The 18,319-nt window shown below is 42.3% G+C and overlaps 1 protein-coding gene across 2 annotated transcripts in view; it reads right to left on the bottom strand.

Annotated features, from left to right (window-relative positions):
• The window catches only part of ssbp4 (single stranded DNA binding protein 4), an 81,175-nt gene that overhangs the window by 52,283 nt on the left and 10,573 nt on the right, over positions 1-18,319 (bottom strand). For both annotated transcript variants that reach the window (XM_061033304.1, XM_061033305.1), the window contains exons 3-4: positions 15,288-15,349; positions 7,965-8,049 (exon numbers count right to left, since the gene is read on the bottom strand). In XM_061033304.1, coding sequence (XP_060889287.1) covers positions 7,965-8,049; positions 15,288-15,349 — 147 coding nt within the window. The remainder of the gene's footprint in view (positions 1-7,964; positions 8,050-15,287; positions 15,350-18,319) is intronic.

The following is an 18,319-nucleotide window of genomic DNA, read 5'->3' as shown; positions in this document are numbered from 1 at the left end:
TTAATGAAATGCTATCTGACCGGTGAAAGAAAATCTAGTAATATCGGCGCATATCCGCAATAAAATTAGCCGAAACCAGTAGTTACTCGATAAGTCAATATTGGACGATATTATCGGCTGGCCGATTAATCGGTCCGGCTCTAAAAATAAAATACAAAAAAATCTATTTTTCAAGAGTGGCCTATGTGCGTGTGTACGAGTCAAAGCACAGTGCAGGAGATGCAGGCTTGGCAGAGAAAACATCATCGACACAAACACCCTCCTGTACAAAAGGTCGCCCCCTTCCTTTCAACTCTCCCTGAACAAATTGCTAACGACAAATCTCTTCAGTAAACCGTTTACAGTAGAAGCAAACAAGTGATGAATGTTGTTTTTTTAATTATTGAACCATAATTTAATTCCCGAAAATGTCTACAATAAAACAGGAATTGGCAGCATTCAGCCGAGAGTTTCACTGGGAGAGATAAACAAATGCCCCCCCGAGGAGTTTCCACTATTTCCAAGAACGTAGTATTCATTTCAAGCATTAAATTTTATGGATGATGATGCTGCAACTAAGAGGGCATTCAAGGGTAACTGGGTTAGGGAAATTAAACAGGACTGAGCTGGAAATCTACATGTGTGTGTGAGCGGGGGGGGGGGCCTTTGCTCAGGTGGATTCATGAAATTTATGCTGCTCTGGCTAGCAAGATGCAATGCTTTCCTTAGCACCAAAACTCAGATAAAACTGTGAAAAATGCAGACTTCAAAGAGTCCCCAGTGACTTCAGACACCTTTCTTCCCGCAGGCTGACACATCTTCCTCCCTTCCTCCTACTCTCTCCTTCTCTCTCTCCGCTCTCTGTCTCTGTCCTCGGTATGTCGTCTCCATATGTCTGTCTTCATGTCTGTCTCTGTCAAACACAGATCCAGGAGCTCCTTGCTTGAGTCGAGATCAAATGCTACACCTTGGCACATTTTAAAGCTTGCCCACAATGAACCTGCAAGGAAGGGGAATCATAAACAATATTTGATCTTCTTCGCTTCTGTCACTTTCAGACCTCCAGCCGAACACACACACAGCTTGAGGGCAGCACTTTCAGGCTTTGTTCCTTCCCTCAGATCGGGGGAAAAGGTATACACAGACAGAGGAGCCAACTGGCCTTTTTCATTTAGACGGTAACAAAGGTAAACAACAGCACACAAAGACGGCGTCCTCTCGCTCAGCACCCGTCTGCCTGCAGCCTGCACTCCACGCACTGTTTGATATTAAAAGACGACACAGGCGCTAACGGAGGAGGTGGGGGGGGTGAAGATATAGAAATGCTGATAGAGAAATGGAGACACAAATGCAGTGGCATGTGTAGGCTATATTTATAATATTTATACTGAAAATGACCAGAAGAATCAAATGAAGTAGCCCTTGTTTTTCTCCTCCTCATCCCTCCATCCATACCCACTCTGCCTGTATCATGGATGTTATTATTATTCCTGCATGTCGTCATGTCGCCCCCGCTCCTCTCTCCTTCCCCCGAGTAAGAAAGCGGGCACTACTGGCACCTCGCCAGATTACCCAATCAATCTCCTCTGAGAGAGGGGGAGGGAGGGAGGCAAAGGAGAGGGGGAGGAATAAGAAAGAGTGCATGGAGCAGAGAGGAAAGGAAAGAGAGAGTAGGGGGAGGTGGAGGGGGGGGGGGGGGGGGGTTGACGCTGAAAGCGACCTGAGGAGAGAAAAGAGAACAGGTCCAGAATGGGTAAAAAAAAAAAAAAAGGGCACCAACAAAGACAGCTATGATTGGGAGGACAGGGCTTAAGCTGAGGTGTGTCTGAAGCGTGAGTGTGTGAGTGTGCACCTGATACTGGAACAAGAGGGGAGTTATGGGGATGGAGAACACACAGAATCACACTCACAATCCAGACAAAGGCTCGGCCGTCAGCCGTTGTTTACGGAGCTTGGCTCCTCCCCTTGTGCCACCTGTTACTGTGGTCCCGCTGAACAAATGTTTAACCCTCTCACAGGATTCCCGGGCAACAGCCAACACTGCAGCTCTGTCAATCTACTTTGTGTGCAATTCATGCTGGGACCAGATCAGGGCTTCAACCAACATTTCTTTTAAATTTTTTTAAATGTATTGATTTAGAGCTGAAATATATATTTGTTTGAAGGTATTGAAGGTATACTGACAGGAAACTAAACACAACAGTTTCGATCATTGATTTTGATGTAAATCAAGCAAAAAGACTAAACAACAATCAACATTTCTTTTTGACATTTTCTTATATTAAAATGAAAACTTTATAACCCTAGCAATATTTTCTTTTGTGGGCTTGTATATGAAGGTTGATATTTTAATGCTTGTACATATACAGCACCTGGAGCCCAATTCCTTGTTTGTGTAAACATACCTGTTTAATAGAACTGATTCTGTTACGGACAGATTTCTTAAATTTTGGAGATGAATTAATAATGCTTAAGTTTTAAAGGTGCAGTCCTAATTTTTCATCCATTTTGGTCATTAAAATATCAGAAAAAAGGGTTAAAATGTGTCAATAACATTATAAAAAAGAGACCATTAAACAAGCTGGCTGCAGTGTCATCGTACAAATGTCCCTCGTAGTGTACTTAAAGAACGAAATTGGTTTAGTTCACTTTTCAACTTTTCTTTTCACACTCAGATCAAATTCACAGACGTATTCTCCTATTACGATCTATTTTTTGACAAGCTGTGACGTGTAACAGAAAATATTTTGATGCACATCTTTGCCTCCTCCATCTCCACCATCGTCCTGACAGTTCTCATCAATAAGCCGAGAGCCCAGCGGAGTCGGTGAAGCGCTGCGATGTGAATGACGCACTTGTGGCACTAAAGCTGTGACACTCCGCAGGCGATGAACCCGGATTGGCATGAATCACAGATGTTTGGGGTCACGACCCCTGGCTGGGGCAAAGCAAAATGTCTGTGAGAACAAGGCCGGGTGTATCATTTCCTGAAAGACTGTTTGTCTGTGACTACTAAAGTGTGTATCTGAGAGGGAGAAAACAGACACTTGTTCTTCTGCCTACTTTTATGTGAGGATGTGTGTGTGTGTGTGTGTGTGTGTGTGTGTGTGTGTGTGTGTGTGTGTGTGTGTGTGTGTGTGTGTGTGTGTGTGTGTGTGCTCGTCAATATGTAGGCTTTCTTCATTACAAAGCTCCCGTCCTTTCATCATTCATACTGAGTTACTAAAGACGTGCCATGTTCTTATAATCAAACACGTTTCCTCAACAAAGTGCTCTTTTGTGGAACATCCAAATTCCAGCAGAAAAAAAGGATAATAAGACACGTCGATCTCTTTTAGGGAATAAACGTGATTAAAAGACAATGTGAAGAGGAAGGACAGAAACAAAACTCCCACAATTAAGACAACAAGAGAAACCACTTAAACGACATTACAGAGGTACAAGACTTCAGGCTGTTCCATCTCTGTATCATACACTGTCATCCTGCTCTCTTTGAGTGTGTGTGCATTCATTTGCATTCCAGTGTGGGTGTGTGATACCCACAAAGCATGCCCGGGTGTGTTTGTGTGAGAGTTCGAGTGGCTACGGTTGCAGATGCACCATCCAGGGGTGAAGCCAACCAGCGAGAGGCCTCCAGTTCTGGGAGTGCAGCCAGGGCTCCTATCCCAGCATTCCCCTGGATTAGCTGTCAACCAGTCCCCAGATCTGAGGATTAGCACATTATATTCCATTATCTTCCCCCAAACTGGAGAATCCACCAAGTCTACATCAGTGCTCACAATGAAGGCCAGTAGGACAATGCTGAGTAAGAGGTGCCTTCAAAGAGGGGCCAAATTGAGCCAAACTGAGCCAAGCCAAACCAAATCTGTAACTAAGACTGTACTCCATCTCAATGTTGCCTAGCAACCGGATTAGTTCTGGCAAACAAATAACCAAACTTTATTTCAAAACATAAATTTTACAGCCAAGCACTTACATTTTCTCTTTGGTAAGCACGACAACACACTACCAGAGATGATAAATCAAGCGGAAACCTCTGATGTTGTAGTTCATCGAGGGTCCACTTGAGGCTGGCTACAGAAGCCACATTAAAAAATGCCACTTTTACTGCAGAAGATAACTGTCTGGTTAAAAAAATGGTAATTGCTCTGAATAGCTCATGTCTTTATCGGCACACACAGGGGTGTTTTTTGTGTGTTTGTGTGTTTTTTTGTGTTAGCCACCCGTGTTGATTTTGATAAGAGTTATTCATATTAAGGGGCGTGGCTGACCTGTAGCTGTTTGTCAGGAGGCTTTAGACCCATCTCACCTCCAGCTTTGAGACAGGATTTCCAGCATGGCGACAACCATCAACTGGCTTCAAAGGCCCCCTTACGTAACCAATGGGTGACATCACTCGGGCTTTGCCCAAGTTTATTCACCGTCTATGCTGTAAACTATAAAATAATTAAACAAAAAAACAATTTATTGTGCGGTCATCTTTCACTTTCACACTTTTGGAGATTATGTTACTCCAGGGAATCGTGTTGTTTTTCCCTCTGTGATCCAGGGGGACCGAGGGGGGGGGGGGGGGGGGGGGGGGGGGGGGATGAGGGAGCTGTTATCAGCAGGGGCCGTGATAGAGACTCGATCAGGGCCGTGGGTCTGCGGGGACCGAGGAGCTGGAGTTAATCAGAGACGCACAGACCCCTGAACACCCGAGGGATTCACACGCAGCGACCCTGACATTCTCTCTCCCTCTCCTGTCACACTAACCCACAAAAACACACACAAACAGCAACGGACACATACATATACTTGAGCAAAAACACACCTCCTCTTGCATTTTGGAGCTGTCAGAACCTCTGCCACACCCTCTGTGCATGCTTCATTGTCATGCCTCACTGTAGACTGTAGGTCCAGCATTTATATTCAACACACCAGCAAGTCAAAGAGGACAAAAAATAAACTATATTTAAAAAAAAGTATCATTCCTTTATTAAGAAACAGTTTGACTAAAAAGTAGCGCCCCCCTGGGTCAATTATTACCAACTCATGCTGTGCAGCTAAACAACATCAAAGACGTATAACTTTACCTTAAAATGAAGTAAAGATCCCCAAATTTGGTATTGAATATATGAGCCAAAGGAAATGTGAGGAAATATGCAAAAAAAAAAGATCCTCAAGAGGTCTAAAACATTTGAGAGAATCATGAGACGGTACCAAAGAAAAAAAGAGTCCTGGATTTGAATATTTCTTTCGAAGAAAATGTTACAAAGCATCAGTTTTAACAAAACATCTATGTCAAATCAGTTCTCCCACTCAGACAGTTTTGACTCGCTGACCTCCTGAACCTGGGCCAGGTCAAAGATCAAATAACAGTCTATATCCTTGAACTAGAACAAAGTCATATTAAGCCTGTTAAAAACAAAGCTCATCAGACCTCATAGAGCACCATTTACTCCAAAAGATCAATTCCCTATTTTTTTCATCCCCTCTAAGGTCAAAAGCAGCAGCATTAATGACCCTGTCCTTCAGCTGACTAATTTATGCAGTCAAAGACAAAAACACACACACCTTTAAAATGTGCGGTTTTACAGCAGCAGAATGTGAGGTTCAGTCGTATATTGTCCAGGCCTGTCAAACAGCAGTCGTTAAAGAGCTGACATGCAGGTATCCAGCTGGCCTACCTCTGGAGAAAGGTGTAGGAAATTATATTGCATTTAGATTAATTAGACACAGTTGTCAGATTTAATTAACTACTCAGTTTAATTAACCATGTAATTAATCTTATGGTGGTCCAACACATGCACACACACACACACACACAGATGGAGATGGAGGCACACAAATCAACTCATGCCCACACACACACACACACACACATGCAGACATGCACAGTACATGCACAACAAATGTAATCTGTTCGGCTGACAAGTGCTCACACTTTTGCTGTCAAACCTCATAAGAGAGTTCAGCTGAATGGATGACTGGCTAACGGCTAAAACAGCCTGAATGAAGAGCACATGGTAAGAATAGCAGCACAGCTAATCCATTTCAGGTTTCATTTCTGCACAGGTGGAATCATAATGTACAGTGGGATATTTTTGTTTTCATTCTGCCATACATTGTGATATGAAAAGAAATACCAGGAAATGGTAGCAGATAACTGCAGTTGGTTAAATACATTTTTAAATTTCAATCAAGTCCATAATTCATTAACAGATGCCCCTCTCTTCCAAACCTTCTCTGGGTCCAGCATTCTGACAGCAGATCTGACACACACACATGGAGAAGTAGCGAGACAACAAGTGGAACAACACTTTACTTTATAGACTTTTTTGAAAAGTTTGACCTGCAATTGTCTATTTATATATATATATATATATATATATATATATATATACATATATATATATATATATATATTTATTATTATCTTCAAACCTTTCTAAGAATGTTACAAGTTACTTTTTATCCGTGTAACTTCTTATTTAACAAAAGCACACAATCTTGTCCTGCCTGTGACTCATACAACATCTCATTGTACTTTTGCTGCAGGTGTAGCCTCTGAAACGAAACCCTCTGAGGTGCATTCCCTCCGTTAACAGTGGGAAGTTGCCCACAACGCAAAGCAGCACTGGGATGAGGTGCAACTAATAGCAGGAAAACTCTCACTAAACAGCTGCCTTGAGCTTCTGCCTTCAGCATCATGTCGGCGTTACTGTGACTCAGCAGCGTCACATGCATGTGTACATCTACAAGCAGGAGACAGACAGATGTGCACAGTGGTCAGACATCTGTGTGTTCAAGTGAGGGGCTGTACTTAAGTGATATTAGACTTTTAATGTAGAGATGACAGACTTTTCATGTGGACTGCTCAGGAAAAACAAGAAACTGACAAGGTTTTCTTTTGCATCAAGCATAAAAGGTGGCGGCATGACATGTTCTAGGTCACATGATTGACATCACCCGTCCAATGGGATTTTTGTGCTCTGTGGTTAGATGATGTATCGTGCAACCCTGGACCACACAACACCTTTGTAATCCTGACGTTAAAATACATCTCAGGACACACAGTTCAAATATCTGTTACAGTGTGAGACATTCATGGTTATATGAAACATTTACATTTTCAAGACCAAAACTGACAGAAAATAAGAGGTTAAAGGGCAACGATCACGTCAAACTCGTCATTAGCATTAATTCGAGCTGGACCGACAAAGACCCACAATCCACTCAACAGCCTCTTCAATTGTTCGTGTGTGCATGTGTTCCATAGGTTACGGATCGAATGCTCTTTCTCTCCACAAGACGAGCAGGGTCAGGGGGACCACGGACACTGACCTTTCATCACCTAGTCCGGCCCCTGCAGCCACATCGAGCAGAGTCTTTCCAGCTCTTAACATGTCCTCTATGTGTGCATGTATTGTTTGGCAATGTGCACATTAATGTGCTCCGTGTGATCAGCCAGCTGCTTTATGTGCTTTGACCTTTTTGTGAAGCCTTGAGTGGACCAATAAATAGCCAGGCAGCCACATGACCTTTTACCTCTGGCCCACACTTTGTATAAGTCCTCAAGGGTCAGAGGTCAGCGTTTGAGGAAGTGCGGCCGGCGAATGAGCTGCAGAGTCGTTCACAAGAGGGAAAACTGATATCTAATCAAGGCTGATCATGTGAACGGAAGCAGAACAACGATAAGACTTTCAAAATTACAAGCTGGGAGTCTAAAGGCTTTCTCATAAAAATGTGTTCAAAGGTGCTGTATTTTTAAACCAACGCTATTTCAGACGTCTGCCTCCAAGTCTGTCCCATCCCCAGCAGACCAGACATGTCAAAACAAGAACCAGCAGCATTATCACACACAGAACTGCCTCTTCACTCTGATACGCACTCTGCGCACGCTCTCATGTGCTTAAAACCATGTGTGAGTCAGTGTGTGTGTCCAACCAGTGAATGTGTGTATATTTATGCACACAACCAGTGTGCTGGTGAAGTTCACTTACATAGTCATGGAAAGCCTTGGCCTCGCTGGAATGTTCACATGTCTCCCTCCGGTCCGGGGCGGCGCAGTACAGATCCCAGAATACACTGTGCACACGAGACAAGAGAGCAGCAGCAGTCAGACACTTCACTGTGAGAGACAGGAACACATTATGTCCCTGGTTTGTTTGTTTATAATGAGGATATGGTGGCAATTACCTAATAATGATAAGTTTATGTAGACTGATCTAAGTGAATGTGACATGAGTGGACAACAAATCAACTTCAACGACTAAATGAACGAGTTGTATTTTAATAGATGTGTTTAATATCAGACAGATGCAATGGGATGTGCCTTTCATTACAATAAAATTCAGTAATGTGCTCTTTTTACCAAATCTAATCTAATCTACTCCACAAAGTAATTGTATACAGTTGGAAACATCTGATCAAGTACATGTAGAAATGAGTGCAGAGCACATATGGTGTGTTTGTGGTTGTCATGCATGAATGGTGCTCACCAAATGATTGTAACTCATTTTTGTTTTCTTTTATCAATGTCTGTTGTTGTTTCCTGCCTGTTTTGTTGTCTTTTTGTTTGTTTTACTACTTGTCAGTTGCTAAATTTTTTTTTATAGAAGTTCGAACTTCACAATAAAAACATGTTAGCAAGACCTGGAAAGTAATGACAGCTTAATACTTAGAAGACGATTAACTGTGTCGTCTGGTTAAAACAAAAAATCTCAGAGCAGAAATGGAGGTATTTAAATCGCTTGTTCTGGTCAACAAAGCTTTCTAATACTCCACTATATTAAGTTTCATTTCATGTAGGACTCATAAAACAGGCGTACGGTATATCCACTTGCTGCCTCGCTTCAGAGGAGACAGAAACATTTAATGTTTTTTGCTTAGAAAAATGTTGCTCTCAGCCTGCCCTGGCGACCTGCACATTATTGACCAATCAGCCGTGATTATGTTACTTACTGCCCAATCAGCCGTGCTCATATTAGTTAATTAGACCAATCCGACTCCTCCAGGGCAGCAGGGGCCACCAGGTCCCTCTCCAAATGGACCCCTTAATTACTGCACTGAAATTAAGTACCTGCTAAGCCAGACTACTTGAAAGACCTCTCCTTCTTCAAGATATAGATTTCATGGACAGAGAATAAAAAAAGAAGCAGCTGAAATTATGAGAGGAAATGGACGGCAACATTTTAATGAAGGCAAATACAGTGAAACACGCATTCTCTGTGCTGATGTTAAGAGCAGCTACAACTGTCAGAGAATCACTTTTGTTTATTATTACAACAAAATCTTGCTGATTTCTGATCTACACTGCCAGCACAGGGACCCCTCTCAACGACACGGCAGCTGAAGGAACAGAGAGGAGCTATGCAAAGACGTCGGTGACACACACATGTCCTGTGTGTGTTGCGCGGCCCTTCTGTCACTCGACAATAAAGCCAGTGTGCATTATCATATCTATCACTTGGTGTTAAAGAGATTGCTGCTCTGTCAGACACCAGCCACGTGAAAAGGCGCGACCATCGCAAATCCAATCACCTCTCAGGGAAATGAAACGAGACGCGGGTTACAGTTTGCCACAGAAAAGAATCAAACTGGTCTAGACTCAAGAGCTGGGGGAAAAGGTGATCTTAAAATCTTACCGCCTGTGAGGTCTGAAATACATTTGAACAGCTGAACTGTTCATGTCAGGGAAATCATATTCTGGATGTCTCTGCATAATCCGAAGCGAGATCGCTGGTGGACGAGACTAAAGGTATAAAAGCAACTTTGATTGGTCTGATATTATATTAGGTTCACTACAAAGGAGGAATAATTTCAACATAGAAATGGGAAGAAAGGTGTAAAAAGGAGCAATTGGGCACAAAAAAAACCGGTTAATTACCAAATACTCTAGATTTGAATTTATGACAAGCAGCTTATGTAACATCACTGCTAAAGTCTATAAAAGTCTATTCCCATCCATGTATCACTGGGTTTAAATCCAGGCACAGTCTCGATGGGACCATTGTTAACTCCCATTTGACAATTCCACATTTTAAGAGAAAACCAATGTCAGTGTTGTTGTTGCTTCCTTTGCAGAAACACTAATCTTTAGAAATGATCTTAGAAGTCAACATTTGCGGTTAATTAGCAGCAGCAATCTGCGAGAAATCTTGTTCTCTGCACCCCCTTGTAATAGTGAATGTTCTATCCAATTATCTAATCATTTCAATCTAATCAGCTCATCATGGGAAGCTCCTTATTGTATTATGGGGAGTAGAGCCACACAACTCCTTACAGAAGAAAATACATTTACTTTGAAGAGTCACCGAGCAGAGTTAAATTGCAGTTTAGCGTCATGCAAACTCCTTTTTTTCCATTCTTTCATTCAAATGAGAAGCAAGGCACTAAAAATAAGAGCATGGCATTGTCAGAACACACACATACACACACTTTGTATCTAGAACAGAAGAGGAAGGGATTAGCGTCCAGCCGTCCAGAAGAAGACAATTACTAAAATTAAATGCCATCACGATAATTATTTGCAATTAACTGTGGTCGGACAAAGACGGTGGATACAATGTGCTTTCCCATTATAATAAGGAGAGTAAACAAAGACACAGAAAGTCAGACACACGCCTGCTGGTGGCAGGTCTACATGATAATCCCGTGTGCGTGTGTCTTCAGCCAGTCAGCTAGCGAGTCAGGAGAAATAAATAATCATAGAAATTAAGACTGAGATAGAGAGTGAAGGAGGCTATGAGACAGAACAAGCAGCAAAAAAAGGCCCAAAATAAAGTTTCCTAGAGACCACAGTTCCGTATCCTCTTCTTATCAGACCCAATCTTCTTAATGGGAAAAAAAATGCTGCGATCTAAGAGTGGGGGCGGGAAAACACAACCTTTCCAGTTGTCTTTATTACCCCGACTCAAGAAGCAGCAAGTCTCCTGGTAGCAGCAAAGCATTCATCAAGCAGGAGGAAACAAACACATCACAGTGCCATGTAAATCAGGAACACTCCCTTTGGACTATGGCTAATAATTACAGCAACTGTCATCATAAGAAGACTGACGGCTTTGGAAGAAGGAGCAATAAGTGCCGTTCTATGTGTGTGGCATGGTATTCACAGGAGTTAGGTACAAGGTGGAGGCTCGACGGAACTTCTGGACAGAGGAACGTAAGGTGCTCTATTGAATACTTGCATTCATGGTCTGCAACTACACAGCAAGTAAACATGGTTCATCCCAACAGAAGTATTCGTTTTAAGTTTCAACTGCTGTTGTCTTATCTCTCACAGTTATCCATGCAGCAACTTAAGATCTTCTAAACTCTTTGTGAAGTTTTGCAAGTGAAATACTTGTTGGTACAGTTTCATATTTCAAGATTCTCAAGAAGTCCTCTGCAGGTGATGTTCTTTTTCTTTTTTTTTTTGTAAGTTATCTGCATGAGCACATTATTCCTAAGCCCCTTCCGCACAAAAACTGCTGACAATTTCTTGACAATTAGGTCCTGACTTGTGTTTCACATTTGTACCTCACAGCGGGAGATGATCAGACACACTCTCACAATTCAAATACTATACTTGATTCGTTTGGAGTGAGTGGGGATTACCTGGGTAGAGCATGCGACAAGAGGTCACATCAGTTAGGGCAACTTTTCTGGGTTAATATCACTAAGACGCGAATTAAAATGTTTGCACAACACAAACATAATAGTAGGAAACATAATACAGACAACGAAGGTGAGTAAAACGCAAAGAAACTCTACTCAACGTCAGCACCCTGCCTCGAGCTCATGGGGCGTGTTCCTGACTATTATCTGCTACTTTCACACATCGGCAAAACCCAACATTATATGCACACTTAACACGAGGACTGGCAGGAAAAAAGACAGCATAAATTCAGGGTGAACAAATTCAGACATTTGGAGTCACACATGCAGCCCACCCTGACAATGACGAAGAGTCTCCCAATATTACAATTTGGTCCAAGACGGTAACCCCCACTGCTAACTGTGACATTACACCAAATAAAGGCTTCTTGCTTTTTTTTTTATTCATTGACTTAATGAAGACATTTTATTTATCAATTCATCGCATTAAACAGAGTTTTACTATAAATACAGACACTGATGTCGAGGCTGAGATATGTAGTGTCAGAACTGTTCTTGTGTCTGTTTGTGGTCAACATATTACTGCCCTCTCGCTTTTCTGTGTACATCGGCTATTTGCAGGAAAATCTGTGTGGAGAGCTAAAACTGTGATAATACAACCCTCAATGCATAGGCTTTAATTGGACATTGATTTAGCTTTACATTAAACAATATAAACACACATGTGCAAATACAAGCATCTTATAATCTGGTCTTGATGTTGTCTCTAAACTTCAGCTCTATTTTCCTTTTTCAAGTTGCTAGTCAGACTGTAAACAATGACAAGCACAGGTAAACCATAGTATTGGCAAAGCATAACCTTTATTCCTTCTCTAGCTACTCCCCAAAAAAAAAAAAAAATATATATATATAGATATATAGATATATATATATATCTATATATTGGCCATTTTTCTCAGTGGTTATATCATCAGGAAGCCATCAGACGATAGCCAATTGATTCCAAAATTGGTTACCAATTAAAGCCAGCTACAAACTGAATTGACTGTTTTTCTGTTATTAGTTGATTTAATTTAGATGTAACTGGCAGTGATGGACCATTTGGCTTACACCTGCAACCAGGAGGCTCATGTCAACGGTTGGTTTATAAAAGGCAGTTTTGGAACAGAGGTCTGCTATACTCTTCGACCCTCGCCTCTCGTACAAGAATTGCAGTGTAAGCCGTCAAACAGAAATGGGCAGTTGTGCTAACGTTTTAATGTGTGTGTAGGTTTTGTGTGTTGGCGTGTGTGTGTTGGGGGCTCGAGGATGGGGGGAGGAGGGTCTGTATTGAGGATTGGAGGCCATCCAGTGAAAACTGGTTAAAGCCATCGATTTTGGGATAAGGAGGAGACAACTAGCAGCAGCCAATAGAAAGGGAGCTAATGACACAATCAACACCTGCAGCCCTTTGCTGAGCTTTTTCTTTATCCTTTCACCCATAACAACAGATGTGGATGAGTGACCCCCACAACCAGCTTCCCCTCTTTCTCCCCCAACGTCACCCCCTCCCCCCTGTTTTACAGTCCTCGTTCATTCGGAAGCCCCCCTACACCAACAACCACCACCACCACCATCGTACAGGAAGCAGCCGCGGAGACAGGAGGGAAGAAAACCCCAGCGAGGTGCTGAGGAGGAGGAGGATAGCGGGGGCGGGGCTGCCATCGCAGAGGGGTCGGCGTCTTAGATTTGGCTGTTTAACACAAAAGAGGCTGGAATGCAAAGTGTTAATCCGTTCAGGGTCTCTCTTCCGCAAACAAAGGGACAGGCCTCCAGACAAAGGTTGAGGGAGGGGGAGCGAAGAGTGAGGGACGAGGGAGGTTGGTGGCTTTCCTACCATCTGGAGCTTTTGTTTTGGGGGAGGCTGGAGGTTGGAGGGGGGTCTGCTTGGTGGACACAGGACTCCACCCCCCCCCCCACCCCCCTTCTCTCCCCTCTGGACCCCACCCCCAGTGAGTCTCCATGTCCACGTGCTGAGTGGCCCAGACAGATGCCCCTCAGCTCGGTCATACTACATCGGAGCCCTGCCCTGCTCAGTGAATTATCATCCTACACTACAAACACACACTAGGTCATCTCCCACACAGAGCTAAAATATATCAATACAGTCAGAACACACACTACAAGCGCTCTCTCTATTCCCTCCACACTCCTTGAGCCCTCTTATTGGCTCAGGCGGAGGCGAGGGCAAACTTAACCCGCTCTGTATGTTTGTGTATGTCATTCTGTCAGTATTACTGGTAGCTGTCCAATTGAGAGCTGTCAGGTTGAGAGAAGCCAGGCTCTTTAAGGACCATTATGAACCGTGTCAACAGGCTGCACAATTACAACACACACTGGGGCCAGGGAGAGGATGAATGAATGAAGCTGCATGTCTGGGTTTATTACACAGGGCAGCCGGGGGGTCTTTGGGGATGAGCAGGATAGCATGAATGACAAACAAAGCGATCCCTGTCAAACCTCTTATCCAGGCTTGCTTTGGCTCTCGTGCTGCCTTGCGGAGGATTCAGCCTCTCAACCTCCCTGCTTGTTCGCCTGCTTGGTTATTTGTCTGCATCCTTTCCAGCTGCCCTGCTTCCTCCTTACTGCCTGTCTGCTCCTCTCTTCTAGAGGGATTTTTTTTTTTTAGCTCCTGGCATGACAACTGGAAAAAGGGGGAATCCTACATATGGGTGTTCCCAATCCTTCTCACTCAGACATGGAGAGAAACAGTGTACGTGTCAGGCATGAAGCCCACTGACCCTGTTCTTCCAGTCAGATAGAAAACACTGTCCTCTGGTCACCATTAAGACATTTTATGGATTTGTTTAAAGATTCAGAAAGAAATGAGGATTAACCATCATCAAGGTAAAGGACATAAGTGCTCAAAAAAATAAAGGTTAAGGTATGGAGATATTATTGGTGCAAAACTGATGCGGCTCTGTGTCGATTGATCCACAAATGTGTACACAGATCCCCAAAGGATTGTGGATGTGGATGTTGTGAGACATGATAAACTTACTACTATATTCAGTGTGATGTACTTTCTTAGATTATCTCTGTTATCTGATACAAAAGTCAGGGGTTCAAGCAGGCTTGATCTCAGTGATTCTTTTTCCTCTCTTTCCTTCAGCTTTTGGTAGTTGGTGAAAAAATGATCTCAAACTTCTTGTTCCACCTATAGTAACCACATCACTTACATTACTTTCTTTTGATGTGCTCTGTACATCTAAGTGTACCTTGCAAAGATAAATGCGGATTCTTCCTCCTTTTCATCACGCAAATGTCCAAAAGTGTAAATAAACACATAGGCTTAAAAACAGGGGGTAAAATTGTCGCCCAAAACTCACAGAATCCACAGCAGTGTAATACTTCCTGTTCTGTGTGGATATGTGTCTGATTTCATCTTCGATTGAACAGTATACACTTTGATCTGAGGTCGAAAGGAAACAGTTCAAGCTTAAATAACAGAGTACGGCGAGTTAGCTCGCTTGTCAATCAGAGGGATGCGAGGAGAACAGCACTGAGATCATGCACTCAGCATTCTCATGCAATTACTCTCCATCTCCACCGCTGCACATTCTTTCAAACCATCAAGAGTACTTCTACTGTATGAACGTGAGCTGTAGAAAAACACGTGTGCGTATGTATGTGGGTGTGTGTGTGTGTGTGTGTGTGGTGTCAAGAAGAGGATCAATGCATATACATACCACCACCATGAGTGTAGAAATCCTGGTGGTTCTCCGAGTGTGATGTTCTTCTCCCATCGGATCTGAGAGCAGGAGAGAAGACAGAGGAGGAGAATGAAAAATTTGACACCGCTGCATAATGCATAATGTAATCATTTTGCTCAACTGTCCGTCCGACTTTAGAAGGACAGACGCAGACTGATAGTCAGGCAGAAAAATAGGCCGTTGGGCAGCACAGTGGAGTGCAGTGCAGTGAGGAGTCTGTGGATAAGAAAGTGTTTCTGTCTTGAAGCGGCGGCCCTCTCGGCTGCCCTCACAAACCAGCAGAGCTCCTGTCTGTATCTGGACACCGAGATAAGATCCAGAGAGAGATATGAGACCCCGGTCCCTGCTTCACACACTCCCTCTGACATGACTCTGCACACACTAACACACACACACACACACACACACAGACACACACACACACACACACACACACACACGCACACACAATTCCTGGCCTGCATACAGCATTATTCACCCTAGTCTGTGAGGACTTTCTGACAGCTATAAGATTTGTCAGTTTTTTCTTCATAAACATATAATAAAGCGTCAGATATCTGTTTGTTATTCTATAGATTTCCCCGGTGCAGTTTATAGTGATGTGATGTTGCCATGTGTGGGCTGGGTCTGTTGATTTAAAGCTGTTAAAGAGCTGAGTGCTGCACTGTGCAGGAGAGCAGAGAGTAGCCAAGTCCTCTCGGGGACACAAGTGTATTGTGTATATTCTATAAATGGGAGAGTGTGAGTTTGTGTGTGTGTGTGTGTTTGTGTGTGTGCGTGCAAGCTCCTCAGTGAAGAGGGACAGAGGCTAATTGAGGCAGGAGAGTCCAGGTGATAGCGTGCTCATTAGATGGCACTGAGCAGGTGTGTGTATGTTTACGTGTGTGCCTTTAGTTTACCTGCGAGAATAGAAGTCCCTTACCTATTGAAACATTTCAATGTGAACTTCTGGGTGCGTGTTTGCAAAAAAAATAATGAATTACATAGGTGTGAAGTTTGAAAAGATCTTAATGAATTGCAAAGAAAAATTAATTTGCCTTAAACCTAAAAATAAAGCACGCTAAACTGAAAGACGCACTGATAATACACACAGAAAAAATGTTTTTTTTTAAATGGAATCACAGCAGAAAAAAATGGAGTGTATTTTTTTGTGTGAAAAATGTCTGTATTTGCAGGACATCTTTTTATTCCCCACGTGTGTTTTCTTGAATTAATTGCCCACTTTTCCTAATTAATTTGCAGCAAAACATAAGGAGAGGAAGATACGAGTTTGTGTGGTCTAACAAAGATTGCGAGAACATTAAATGAGTACAACTAATCATGTCTGTTTGCAACTTTTTCCTAGCCCATAAATACTAAAATCAGACTGCTAGAGCTACATAAAGGGACAAAGGTGAAAGCTCAAGCTGCAGTGTTTGCTTGTTTTGTATCCATAACTGTCTGATTGAAGCCCACTCACTCCAACCACGTCAGACAACTCATTACTAAAATACATATACTGTTGTGCAACAACAGAAGTGGAAAATCCCCAGGTGCAATAATAGTTGTACAAAACTCAAGAATAAATAAATATATTTGTTATTGTATTATTAAGTGTCTCTTTCAGACAGAGAAAGATCTTTTTTCTTTTATGCACTGTGTACTTTTTTGTCATAACAATTTGATTTATTTTGCTGTTCTTTTATCTTTTATATTGTTCTTTATACTCTTAATACTTTATTTTTTAAATTGTTTAATCTTTATATATTGTAAATCATCTGACTTCAGGTGCAAGTAGTCATGAACATCTCTTCTATTCTAATACTGAGGTGGAAATAAACACAATCATTAAGTAATATATTGTTGCAGGTACAACATTTGAGACAACTGGCGTCAAATTGACTTAGCAGTGTTGGCATGGACGACTTGTGGACATGGATCGTTTGTGTGTGTCTGTGTGTGTTGTTTTAATCCTCGTCAGTGTAGTTGTTGTTTAATTCCAGTTAGAGACCGAGAACGTGTGTGATAAGTCTGTGTGTGTGTGCCTGCAACCCGAAACTTTCCAGCAGCTCACGTATGAAGCTCAATCGCTGGGAGAAGATTCAACCTGAAATGAGCCTGACCACTTAATCTCTCCATGCTGCTCAGCAATCTTTGCTTCGTGTTTCAGACGTTAGCTCGAGGTCTTTGGCAGCTGGGCTGACCTTCAGCAGCCCTGCCCACCCTGCTGCACTGCTTCCTGTTCACTTCAAGCAAAGGCAACCAGTTTCTGTCTGAATGTGTCTGATTGAAACAAACCGTCATAGTGGTTTTTGAAGTGTGTCTGTTTGATAACTTTTTCAACAGAAGCTCAATCAAAAACTTGCGTCTAAATCATATCATTCTAATGTGTTTACTGTAAATTAGAAGCTACAGCCAGTAACCAGTGAGTTTAACATTGCACACAAACAGGAAAAAGGGGAAGAGTTTCCTCACTTTGAGCCTGCAGGGATGGGATGTTAAAAATCATTGTGACTGCACTTAAGTAGAGTTTTAATGTTTTTGTATCTCCATTGATGTATCTTTTTGGACAACCTAGTAATGATTTATTCTATATTTTAACAAAAAAATGAATTTGCCAAACAAGTTAGCCTAGAAGAGACAAAATACCAGAAAGATAACGCTTGTGACTGAGAAATAGCCCGGGACATCACATCACATATTGTAAAACAACCTATAGTTTCCCAAAGTCAGTAAAGTGTTTAAAGTGGGTTTAGATGTACTTTTTAACTTTGGACAGTACTGCTAACAGTTTTAAGCTAAGCTAAGCAGTTGCTTGCTAATGTGTTTATTTTATTTATTTACTAAAATACATGAAATTATTTCACACTCAGCTAGCAGGCCAATAAGTACATTTACAACAAAAATGTGTAACTAAGAAATAGTAGAACAGCTGATTTGAAATCTGCTCTTCCTAACTTTATCAAAGCCTGCTGCTAGTAGATGACCTGTTGAACCACATGTTGAAAGTGTGTAGCTCACTACCGTTT

Source organism: Labrus mixtus, chromosome 3, assembly GCF_963584025.1.
Source record: "Labrus mixtus chromosome 3, fLabMix1.1, whole genome shotgun sequence".
Taxonomy (NCBI): Eukaryota; Metazoa; Chordata; class Actinopteri; order Labriformes; family Labridae; genus Labrus; species Labrus mixtus.
The sequence above is the reverse complement of the archived record's forward strand: the minus strand, read 5'-3'. Positions and strand labels throughout refer to the sequence as shown.